We start from the raw sequence: 13,400 nt of genomic DNA on the forward strand, positions 1-13,400 counted from the left end.
ATATTTATACAAAATAGCAAAAATTCTTCTTTCACTATCGACCCACTGCCTGGTCTACATTGTAGATCTAGTTGTACGTCGTTGCCCGTGAGCCAATTTTTATCTCTTTACCCAATTCGCTCTCTTTCTTCCTCTAACTCTTAAATCTGTGCAGCCTAATCCTCGTCGTCGCCAGCGCTAGAGTTCAAATTTGGGGTGTTTTGGATTAATTTTGTTTGGTTCTTGAACACCCATTTAAATTTTAGTGTTAAAATTGATTTACTCATGAAGTTAGATGCTATATCTTAGTTTTGTTACTTTTAAATAGTTGTGATAAACATTGATATTAATGTCTATCACAGATAGATGGTGTAGAAGTCTATTAGCGTCTATCAGTGATAGAAACCGATACAAGTCTATCACTAATGGATGTTGATAGAAGTTTATCAGTGTCTATCAGTAATAGAAACTGATAGAAGTCTACCATTGATAGAGGCTGCTATCAGTGATAGAAACTAATAGAAATTTATCATTGATGCTATCAGTGATAGAAACTAATAGAAGTCTATCATTGATATAGGTTAATAGAAATATATCAGTGTCTATCACTAATAGAAGTTTATCATTGATACTATAGTGTTAGAAACTGATACAAGTCTTTCATCTATAGATGCTAGTTTATTAGTGTCTATCGATGTTTTTTTTTGCCGTTTTTGTAAATAATTTGATATTTTTTCTATATGTAAAAATTTCTCTTATTTAAACTTAATAAATTTTAACTAATACATTTATCAGAGTATTTAATATGATATTTTATGTTATCTTAACTATTTAATATAAAAATTTATTATTAATATTCTAATTAATTAATATTGATTTAATTAAATAAAATAATTTAATAATGTTTTATTAACTATTTAAGTGACTAAATAATTAACGTATATAACAATATATTAAATAATCAAATTTAACTATAGCTACATTACTTGTTCTCTTATATTTAATTAAATAATTATTTAGTTTTAGTTTCTATATATAAAATTGGTAAATCAAAACATATTATCTTAAAAATCAAAATACAAGTATTAATTATTTCAAACATTTGAAATCATACATTTAAATTTCAAATATTTAATATCATATTCACGAAACAATATTTGAAATAAACTGTATATTTAAAATTTATTAAAATTAAATGGATATTTTAACCTTAGATTAATAAGAGAAAGAGCGCGGGAAAATGCGAGTGGTAGAGAAAAGTCTTTCGAAGGAAGCTGTATCAATCGAATTGGAAATACGATGCCCCACTTCTTCAATGCGATGCGGACACTTCTGCTTTGTAGGACCGAAGCAGATTACTGAGAGGCCAAGCGTTTGATTTTTTCCACTTTATTTAATACATTCTTCATTTTTTATCTGTTTTCTTCACAAACATTGGCATTGGCGTTTTCGATTTTTCTTTGATTGAATGTGTGCGTTTTATTTTTCTTCTGATGGGTCCTTCCACTGCTGTAACAGAATCATTAGCTTTCGTGTGGAGTTATGATGTGTTTTTGAGTTTCAGAGGAGAGGATACTCGCTCCAGTTTCACCAGTCATCTTGACATGGCCTTGCGTCAAAAAGGAGTCAACGTCTTCATAGACGACAAGCTCGAAAGGGGTGAGCAAATTACTGAAACACTTTTCAGATCTATACAGGAAGCTTTGATTTCTATTGTTATATTCTCTCGAAATTATGCATCTTCTTCCTGGTGTTTGGATGAATTGGTGAAAATAATTGAGTGTAAGAAATCCAAGGGCCAGATTGTTTTGCCAATTTTCTATAAGGTGAATCCATCGGATATACGAAAACAAACAGGAAGTTTTGGAGAAGCATTGGCCAAACATCAGACTAAGTTTAATCCGAAGATTCAAATTTGGAGGGAAGCTTTAACTACTGCTGCTAACTTGTCTGGTTGGGATCTAGGAACTAGGTACATATTTTTACAGAAATTTGTGTCTTTTTCTTTCCAAATCTCATTTTCAATGCCATGTTTTTTTTAGAAAAAAAATTAAATTCATTTAGCAATGAGCTGCACAATTTTAATCTTAGAAGATCCATTCGCTCTCAAGATGCAATTTGACTTTGTTCATCATCTTTTAATTTTGGTATGATTATGTACTTCACAACAGGAAGGAGGCTGATCTTATTCGAGATATTGTTAAAGAAGTATTATCTATATTAAATCACACTTGCACGCCCTTAAATGTAGCTAAGTATCCAGTTGGAATTGATTCCAAACTAGAATATATGAAGTTTTGCTCGCGTTATTTTTTTGAGAAGGGAAACAAATTCCATTATCAGACACAACATAAGTATGAGTCTGATACTGGTGTTTACATGATGGGGATATATGGCATTGGAGGCATTGGTAAGACAACTTTGGCTAAAGCTTTATACAACAAAATTGCTAGCCAATTTGAAGGTTGCTGCTTTCTATCAAATGTTAGAGAAGCTTCAAAGCAATTCAATGGCCTTGTTCAACTACAGGAAAGCCTACTCTATGAGATCTTGAAGGATGATTTAAAGGTTGTTAGTCTTGATAGAGGAATTAACATCATAAGGAATAGACTGCGTTCAAAGAAAGTTCTTATAGTTCTCGATGATGTGGACAAACTTGAGCAATTAGAAGCATTGGTTGGTGGGCATGATTGGTTTGGTCAAGGCAGTAGAATCATTGCGACGACAAGGAATAAACATTTACTTTCCTGTCATGGCTTTGATGAAATGCACAATACTCGAGAATTGAATCAAGACAAAGCTCTTGAGCTTTTTAGTTGGCATGCTTTCAAGAAAAGTCATCCATCGAGTAATTATTTAGACCTTTCAGAACGTGCTACAAGTTATTGTAAAGGCCTTCCTTTGGCTCTCGTTGTTTTGGGTTCTTTCCTTTGTACCAGAGATCAAGCAGAATGGAGTAGTATATTAGATGAATTTGAAAACTCTCTGAACAAAGATATCAAATATATTCTTCAATTAAGTTTTGATGGGCTCGAAGACAAAGTAAAGGATATCTTTCTTGATATTTCTTGTTTACTTGTGGGAGAGAAACTTAAGTATGTTAAGAATATGCTGAGCGCATGCCATATCAATCTAGATTTTGGAATTATCGTACTCATGGATTTTTCACTTATTACAGTTGAAAATGGCAAAGTGCAAATGCATGATTTAATACAACAGATGGGTCATAAAATAGTTTATGGTGAATCTTCCGAGGCTGGAAAAAGGAGTAGGTTGTGGTTGGAGCAGGACATTTGGGAGGTGTTTGTTAATAATTCAGTGAGTAACTCTTACCTAAAGTATCTTTAATTTACTTATTTCCAGGACTTCACATGATGGAAAATGTTTGTCAAAGTAAGTTGCGAATTATGTTAAATTACTAAATCTATGACTTTGCAGGGAACACATGCAGTTAAAGCCATAAAGTTGGACTTGCCTAATCCCACAAGGCTAGACGTGGATCCACGAGCTTTTAGAAGCATGAAAAATATAAGATTGCTTATTGTTCGAAATGCAAGATTTTCTAAAAAGATTAGGTACTTACCTGATAGCTTAAAGTGGATTAAGTGGCATGGATTTGCTTATCGTTCTTTGCCATCGTGCTTCATCTCGAAAAATCTGGTTGGACTAGATTTGCAACATAGCTTCATCAAAAAATTTGGGAAAAGGCTTAAGGTAAATTATATTTCTACGGCATGTGTATTTGATTGGAGGCTTCTTCATTGCTTTTCTTAGAATTTTTAATGGGTAGCTTACATTTTTTTATTTTTTTATTTTTTAAATTCACTAATATGTAGTATTGTAATAATAGTTTCAAATATAACATTTGCAATATCAAAGATCGATACTATGACAACTTTTTAAAATTAGTTAATCATGATTAACTCAAACCATAGTAACAATTGATACATTTTTCTTTTTAAGTTCAACATTGGGTAGGGGGATTTGAAGGAAAATTTTTATTGATGGAAAAAAATGTCAAATTATTTACAGAAATAGTAAAAAAAAAAAAAAAAACATTGGTAGATACTGATAGACTTCTATCAACGTCTATCAGTGATAGACTTCTATAAATTTCTATCACTGATAGGCATTGATAGACTTCTATCAGCCTCTATTAAAGAAGATTAAAATTTTGTTATTTTGTGCAAATAGTTTCTCTTATTTTTCTATTTTTGAAAATCCACTGGATTTGAATCTAATTTTGTTACGAGATAGTCACTAATTCATATAAAGCCAGTGGTGTTTTTACTTTTTTAACATCAAATTTTCAATGGGTAACTTAGGGTTAGTTTGGTAGAGAATCCAAGTTTTGTTTTATGTTTTCATATTTACCGAGTTCAACAAATATGTGTTTGGTAGACAATCAAGATTTTGTTTCTGAAAATTGTTTTTGAATTTTGTGATCAAAATAGTGCAAAAAAATATTTTTATGTTTGCATTGTATCCAGATTTTGAATTTTGAATTTTAAAGTGCAGATTTATATTAAATAAAGATAAAAATACTTATGAATTACAATATGTCATATTATAAACACAAGTAATTTTTTGAAAAGTAAATATGTATTATAAATTATATAATCTAAGAAAATAATAATTGTACATAAAAATTTAACATAAAACATGTTCATAAATAAATTAATAATAGTTTATTGTCAACTAATATTTAGTGACTTACTATAAGTTTTATAATTTATAAATATAATATCAACCACATTTTAAAAAATTATTTAAATTAGAATTCTGTTTCTAAATATGCTACCAAACACATATCTGAAGACATGAAATGCAATTTTGTTTTTATTAAATTCATTGTTTTCAAATTTCTGTATTCAGATTCTCTATCAATATTATACATAAAAATGAATTTATAATGAATGTTGATATACTATTCATACACTTGAAATTAGTTTGAATAAAACAATGTACTTGAAATGATTTTTTTAGTGACTATCAATACACTATTGATACACCAATGATGTGCTCAAAATATATTTTGAATTAGTATCGATATACAATTGAAATACTAATGTTATATACATACCTCTTGGTCTTTAACATATATCATATACTAGTTGAGCTATGTTTGCTTTGGCTACACATGTTATATTTATGTATATCATATCGAATGGTATGCTTCAAATTTGGTAAATTAATAGTATCATTGATATGTATTTTTCTTTCTAAATTTGATATGTCACTCAACTAATATACGAAATATGAAGTATATTTATTATATAATTGATATACCAAATTAAATGCATATGATGTACCATCACAATCAATTTTGAAAATAGATTGATATTAATTAAAGTAAATTACATTTGGTATATAAGTTGTCCCAATTAATACAATTAAGATATACCATCAAAATCATATAAAAAAAGCTTAACACAACCAATACCAAAATCTAAATCACATCATCGAAATCGAATTAATAGAATGAAAACAACATACACCCTAACACCATTAAAGTCATGATATAGCAATGATACAAATGTTTACTTTATATTTGGTCGATCAATTGATAGATAAAACATATCAGATTTACACAAATGAGGGTAAAATTAGAATACTAAAAAATACCAAAATCGGGTAATTTCTTTTTTGTTGTATTCGCAAATTTAGAAAAACATTGCTAGATTTATAAAATGTGTTGTTGGGATATTATGATGGTGTTACGAATGTGACGACTTGCTAGGATATTCTAATGTACCTATTGACCCAATGTCTCCCATCTTTCTAAAAAAAGATATATTAATACTCTTATATCCTTTTGCAACTCATTACAATTTTCCTCAACACGTTAATAGTAGTAAAAAGTATGTTGTTGTTTTATGCAATAGTTATGGATTAGTCCCGTAGATTAATGTAAATAGATTATTAGTCTTGATATGGATTGAGTTTATCACTGATTTGCTTTTATACATGGAGTATTATTAGTTTACCCAAATATTGATTTAAATATATTCTACTTTTTCTGTCTTTACAAGTATTATTTTAGCCACTATTTTTGTAATATTATTTTATCTAAATTATGCTTGGTTTGCCACTTACGTTCTCCTTTTCCTTTTGGTTTCTTTTCCATGTGTTTTAGGATTGTGAAAAGTTGAAACATGTTGATCTTAGCAACTCTACTTTATTAGAGCAAATTCTTGATATCTCTGCAGCATCAAACCTTGAAGAATTGTATCTCAGCAACTGCACAAATTTAAGAGCAATAGATAAGTCTGTTTTTTCTCTTCATAAGCTTACTATCCTATGCCTTGATGGTTGTTCTAACCTTAAAAAGCTTCCAACAAGCTTCTTCATGTTTAGGTCTCTTAAATGTTTGAATCTCTCTTACTGCAAAAAACTTGAGGAAATTCCAAACTTCTCTGCAGCACCAAACCTTGAGAGTTTGTATCTCAAAGAATGCACAAATTTAAGAATGCTTAATGAGTCTATTGGATCTTTGGATAAGCTTGATACCTTGGTCCTTGTACAATGCACTAATCTTACAAAGCTTCCAAGCTATCTTAAGTTAAAGTCCCTTACTCGTTTAGAACTTCGTGGGTGTCGTAAGCTAAAAAACTTCCCAACAATTGCTGAAAGCACGAAATCTTTATTGTTCTTGGATTTGGGTTTTACTGCCATAAAGGAACTACCTTCATCAATTGGATATCTTACTGAGCTCTGTGAACTAAGACTTGATGGTTGCACAGACCTCATCTCCCTTCCCAATACAATTTATTTGTTAAAGAGTCTTAAGGAACTTGATCTTGGTGGGTGTTCTAGGTTTGAAATGGTCTCCCATAAATGGAACCCAACCATCCAACCGGTATGCACTTCCTCAAAAATGATGGAAACAACTTCATGGAGCTCAGAATTTCCCCATTTACTAGTTCCAAAGGAAAATTTATGTTCTGGGTTCACATTTTTGGATCTTCAATCTTGCAACATATCAAATACCGATTTTTTGGAAACTTTCTGTAATGAAGCCCCTTTCTTATATGATATACGTTTGTCGGGAAACAAATTCTCTACTTTACCGTCATGTCTTCATAAGTTAATGTTTCTATGGAATCTTGAATTAAGGAATTGCAATTTTCTTCAGGAAATTCCAAACCTTCCCCAAAATATACAAAATTTAGATGCAAGTGGATGCGAGTCGCTGGCTAGAAGTCCAAATAACATTGTGGATATAATATCGAAAAAACAGGTTCGTCTCTTTCCATCCAATTTGTTCCTCTCTTGTAAATAGTTTTATGCATATGAGTTCTTATTCTATAGGACCTTACATTGGGTGAGATCTCAAGAGAGTTCTTACTAACGGACATTGAGATTCCAGAATGGTTCGGCTATAAGACTACAACAAATTTGATAAGTGCTAGCTTTCGTCACTATCCAGATATGGAAAGAACTTTAGCTGCCTGTGTTAATTTCAAAGTGAATGGAGATTCATCTAAAAGGGTGGCCCTAGTTTCATGCAGTATATTCATCTGCAATAGACTCCATTGTTCTTTTACAAGACCATTTCTTCCATCAAAATCAGAATACATGTGGTTAGTAACAACTTCTCTAGCATGGGGCTCCATGGAGGTGCAGGATTGGAATAAAGTTTTGGTCCGGTTTGAGGTTCATGAAGAACATGTTGAGGTTAATGTAACTATAAGAAGCTATGGTATCCATGTCACTGAAGAGCTCCATGGGATGCAAACGTATCTCAAGTGGCCGGTGGTAAATTATGCTGATTTTTATCAAATGGAGAAATTGCAAAATCTGTAAGTGAGCCTATATCACTCCCAGTTTTATTGATTGTTTACTTGTTATTTATTTACTCATTTGGAGTGAAACTATGGTAGATCCCTAAGGGGAAGCTGGATGAGATGGGATATAGGGGTGTTTGCGGGGAGGAGTTTTTTTTTAGAAGGAGGAAAAAAAAAGGAAAGCGAATTGGATAAGAATGCAGAAGAAAAAGGAAAGAAAGAAAAAAAAGAAAAAAAAAAAAAAGAAGAAAAAAAAGAAAAAGAGGGAAAAGAAAGGAAAGAAAAAAAAAAAAAAAAAAAAAAAAAAGGAAGAGAAAGAGGAAAAAGGACGCTAAGGGAAAGAAAAAAAGAGGAGAAAGGAGGGAAAGAAAAAAGAAGAAAAAGAAAAGAAGTAGAGGGGGGAGGGGGGGTAAAAAGAAGAGAAAAAAAAATAAAGAGAATAGGAGCAATATTTGAATATTGAAGAGGAAAGAAAAAAAAAAAAAGAAGAAGAAAGGGAAGGAAAAAGAGGAGTTTTTTTTTTGCTGTTTCTCATACGGTCTGGATACGTTCTACGAAAATAGCACGTAGAGGGAATAGGAACAATAACAAAGAGCAAACTGTAGAGTTCTTAGCTAAATATCATACGAACAATAATCTCACATCGAAAAAGTTACAAGGAAGTAATAGGATCTAAGCACCATAAAAGAACTCTAGGACTTTGGTTCCAGATCATCTTAATTTAGAAACACTTAAGCATAGTATACTAACTGCTAAAAAACCATTATTATTATTCTTTTCTTTTATTAGTCTTAGGAGGAAAGAGTTTCTTAAATAGAAGAAATACCTAATTACAAATAAGGGAAAAATAAAATAATTACAAATAAGGAAAGAATAAAATATAGCAAATATAATACAATAAGTACAATATAAAATTTCACAACAAAGGAAATAATCAACACTCCCCCTCAAGCTGGTTTGAAGATATCATTCATAGCCAGCTTGTCAATCAACTTGTTGAATTGCCACTTTGGAAGACCTTTTGTTAACAAATCTGTAATTTGCTCTGTTGTCGGGAGAAAAGGAATGCATATTATTCCTGTATCAATCTTTTTCTTTATGAAGTGTTTATCAACTTCAATATGTTTGGTCCTATCATGAAGGACTGGATTATGGGCAATGGAAATTGCTGACTTGTTATCACAATAGATGCGTATGAGCATTATCTGAGAGAAATTCAATTCTTCCCATAGTCTTCTTATCCATATGCCCTCACAAATACCATGGGCTAATGCCCTAAATTCTGTTTCAGCACTACTTCTTGCAACCACACTTTGTTTTTTATTTCGCCAAGTAACCAGATTTCCTCCAACAAAAGAGCAATACCCTGAAGTAGATCTTCTATCAGTCGTGCTTCCTGCCCAATCAGCATCAGTGTAAACCTCAATGTTTAGGTAGTCATGCTTCGTGAATAATATACCTTTTCTTGGAATACCTTTCAAATATCTCAAAATTCTATAAATTGCTTCAAAGCGAACTGACCCGGAAGCATGCATGAACTGACTTACTACACTAACTGCGAAAGCAATGTCAGGACATGTGTGAGAGAGGTATATTAGTCTCCCTACAAGCCTCTGGTACTTTTCCTTTTCTTTTACTTCTTTTTCAGTTGCAGCAACCAATTTTAAATTTTACTCAATAGGAGTTTCCGCTATCTTGCAACCAAGTAAACCTGTCTCATTCAGTAGGTCAAGAATATACTTCCTCTAATTGACAAGAATGCCATTTTTAGATCTGGAAAACTCCATTCTTAGGAAATACTTTAAGGTTCCCATGTCCTTGATTTGAAAATCATTAGCAAGGTGTTTCTTCAAGATATTCACTCCTGTCTCATCATTACTTATAAGGATGATATCATCAACATATACTATCAAAACGACCAACTTACCACGTCCAGTATGTTTATAGAACATAGTATGATTAGCTTGACTTTGACTGAATCCATAGCTTGTGACTGCCTTTCCAAACCGTTCAAACTATGCTTTGGGAGATTGTTTAAGCCCATATAATGATTTCTTTAACTTGCACACTTTGTTAATCCCGAGATCCACCTTAAAACCAGGTGGCAAGTCCATAAAAACTTCTTCTTCAAGATCCTCATTGAGAAAGACATTTTTCACATCAAGTTGATAAAGAAGCCAATCAAAATTAACTGCCACATACAACAAAATCCTAATAGAATTAATTTTAGCTACTGGAGCAAATGTTTCTTGATAATCAACACCATAGGTCTGAGTGAACCCCTTGGCAACCAATCTGGCCTTGAACCTTTCAATACTACCATCAGCTTCACATTTTACAGTGAACACCCACGGTCTTCTTATCTTTTGATAGTTCGACTATGTCCCATGTGCAATTTTGTTTCAGTGCATTGAACTCTTCCATCACTACTAATTTCCAATTCAAATCATTTAGGGCTTCCTGTATATTCCTTAGAACAAATAGGTTGGTTATTTTGGTTGTGAAGGCTTCATGACAGTTGGACAATCTATGATAAGAAAGATAGTTTTCAATGGGATATTTGGTGCATTTACGAGTACCTTTCCTATGGGCAATTAGAATATCAAGATCAGAGACATCAGGTAAAGGATTAGAAGGAGATGAAGAACTAGGAGAAATAGGAGTAGAGTGTCTAATACCTGGATCTTCAGGATCATTCATCAGAGTATTTGATTGGTCCTGTGATAAGTCAATTGTCTGATCTCGGACTCTTTGAGTCAAGTTTCTTCGATTATAAACCTGAAGTTCAGGATTTCGACTTGTAGAGTCATTTTGTAGTGTTTCTCTCCTTGAAGAAGAACTCTCCATACTTGGTATCGAAGGACTAGAGCTCATAATGGCAGGACCACTGATGTTTGGGAGAGATAAAGTATCCCAAAAATTATCTTCAAGGTTAGATATCTCCCCCTGAAGAAAATTTGGGCCAAAAAAAAGTTGATTTTTCAAAAAAGACACATCCATACTCTCAAAATACTTGTGGGTCAAAGGATCAAAACATTTGCAAGCTTTCTTATGAGAAACATAGCCTACAAAAATGCATTTAGTGGCTCGAGGATCAAGCTTAGTTAGAGAAAGAGGAGAAGTATGGACATAAGCAGTACACCCAAACAATTTAATTGGTAAATCAGAAGACAGCCGATTATTAGGAAAAAACTCATTGAAGTGATTAAGAGGAGATTTAAAATTCAAAACCTTAGACGACATTCGATTGATCAGATATGCAGTTGTAAGAACGACATCACTTCACAAATATTTTGGAACATTCATTGAGAACATAAGGGCACGAGCAACTTCAAGTAAGTGTCTATTATTTCGCTCAGCAATGCCATTTTGTTGAGGTGTGTCATGACATGTAGCTTGATGAAAAATGCCCTTTTCTTGCAAAAAATTGGTTAATTGTTCATTGAAATATTCAGTGCCGTTATCAGAATGAAAAATTCGAATTTTAGTTTGAAATTGAGTCTCTATCAATTGTAAAACCGAACAAAAACCTCTTCTACCTCTGACTTTTTTGTTAACAAATAAAGCCAAGTTAAACGAGTGTGATCATCTATAAAGGTAACAAACCAACGTTTACCACTATGAGTTAAGACTTTAGATGGATCCCAAACATCAGTATGAATTAAGGAAAAAGGTGATGAAACCTTGTACGGTTTAGGCAAATAGGTGGATCGATGATGTTTGGCAAAAATGCAACTTTCACATTGAAAAACTGAACAATCAAATCCTTTAAATAAATCGGGAAACAGATACTTTAAATAAAAGAAATTTGTATGTCTTAATCTACGATGCCAAAGCATGATAGTTTCTTTAACAGAAGGAGAATAAGCACTACTCAAGCCCTGAACTTTTTTATGACTAGCAGAAACTTCATCAAAGTAATAGAGACCATCAATCATCCTAGCATGTTCACTCGTCCCCCCCCGATTCCTGATCCTGAAAGATACAATGAGTTTCATAAAAGATAACACGACAGTTAGCATCCTTAGAGAGTTTACTAACAGACAACAAGTTACAGGTTAATTTTGGAACATGAAGGACAAAATGTAATATAAGTTTTGTAGTCAAAGGAATAGTTCCTTTTCCTACAATAGAGGTGAAGCTGGCATCGGCAATGCGATTTTTTTCATTGCAATACACAGGAGAATATGATTCAAATAAACAAGAGGAACTGGTCATATGATCAGAAGCTCCAGAGTCTATAATCCATGAAGATGAATTAAGGCAAGAGAGAGCTTGAGGACAAGTACCTGATTGTGCCAAGGAAACACTAGGATTACCAGATGATGAATTGATCTGTAGCAGCTTCAGAATTTGATCAATTTACTCTTTGTTAAACAACATTAGCATTAGAGGCATGTTGCTTAGAACTTTTCCAATTTGCAGGTTTTCCATGAAGTTTCCAACAAGTTTCACGTATATGTCGAGGTTTATTGCAATAGTTGCAAACTCGAATGATGGGTACATTAGTGTCGGACATATCGTTGAAAAAAGAAAACCCAGAATACAAAATCAGTAGATCTGAAAAAAAAAAAAAACAATACAAAGGCTTTAACGAACCAGCAACTAGGAAAATTATAGTTGACGGACAGCGGCAACCAGTTGGCAGAAGACTGGGTTTTTTCTAGGGTTTCAAAAAGAAAAAAAAATAGGATTTTTTTAAAAGGGTTTCTTAAATAGAAGAAATACCCAATTACAAATAAGGAAAGAATAAAATAATTACAAATAAGGAAAGAATAAAATATAGCAAATATAATACAATAAGTCCGATATAAAATTTCACAATAAAGGAAATAATCAACACTAACTCTAGTTGTGTGAGTGATATAAAGCTTTAAGAGTTTTTTTTTGCCAATTGAGACTGGGGAGAGAATTCTATGTGGTTGTAATGACAATTCTTTAGTTTGGTTGAAGGACTTGAGTATAGTGTGAACTATGAGGAGAAGGACATTATTATTTAAAAGGCGCAGGAATTGAACCCTAAATTAAAAGGAATTATCGACACTATTGAATCTTTGTGATTTAGTTTGTAATTAGTTGAATATGGTACGAACTATGAAGTAAATGAAGGTCGTTTTGATTGTGTATGATATGATATGTTGTTTAATGGCACAGGGATATTGAGGATGTTCTTGTCAAACGCTTTTTTCAAGAAATTTCGTGCAAGTTAAGTTGCAAAGCAATGTTGCATGCAGGAAGTTATGATCCAGAAGCAATAATCGATTCCAACATACAACCTATGATTTTTCCGTTGCACGTAACATATAATGGTGCTACAGCGATATGTGGAATGGAAGGCATGGGAGACACTGCACTCGCCAACTCTTTGTGCAATAAATTTAAATGGTTGAAGGACCACCCTTACAGAGAAGCTTTAGATATTCCTACAAGCTTTTTCGAAGTCAAAGGAGGAGATCCACGTAGCTTATTCTGGTCTTTCCCCCATAAGCGTGGAGATGGTGAAAGAGGAACCAGTCTCAAAAGCCATACAATATCCTCAAAAAGGTATTTAATAACCTTTCGAAATTTGGATGATAGAGAATGTAGTGATGCATATGAATGGGTCATTACAGCAAAGCGTAGTTGGATTAGCAT

General features: G+C 32.5%; 1 protein-coding gene across 1 annotated transcript; it reads left to right on the forward strand.

Annotated features, from left to right (window-relative positions):
* Window positions 1-1,383: 1,383 nt before the first annotated feature.
* Window positions 1,384-13,395, forward strand: LOC150031422 (disease resistance protein RPV1-like; the record flags this gene model as incomplete). Its single annotated transcript, XM_090308946.1, has 6 exons — window positions 1,384-1,951; window positions 2,151-3,297; window positions 3,418-3,693; window positions 6,116-7,219; window positions 7,291-7,781; window positions 12,921-13,395. Coding segments are annotated over exons 1-6 (3,972 nt in total), but the record flags the coding sequence as incomplete, so codon positions are not given.
* Between the last annotated feature and the right edge of the window lie 5 nt (window positions 13,396-13,400).

This window comes from Benincasa hispida, unplaced genomic scaffold (assembly GCF_027475165.1).
Source record: "Benincasa hispida cultivar pf3 unplaced genomic scaffold, pf3_genome.v1.1 HicScf1223, whole genome shotgun sequence".
In the NCBI taxonomy this organism is placed as follows: domain Eukaryota; kingdom Viridiplantae; phylum Streptophyta; class Magnoliopsida; order Cucurbitales; family Cucurbitaceae; genus Benincasa; species Benincasa hispida.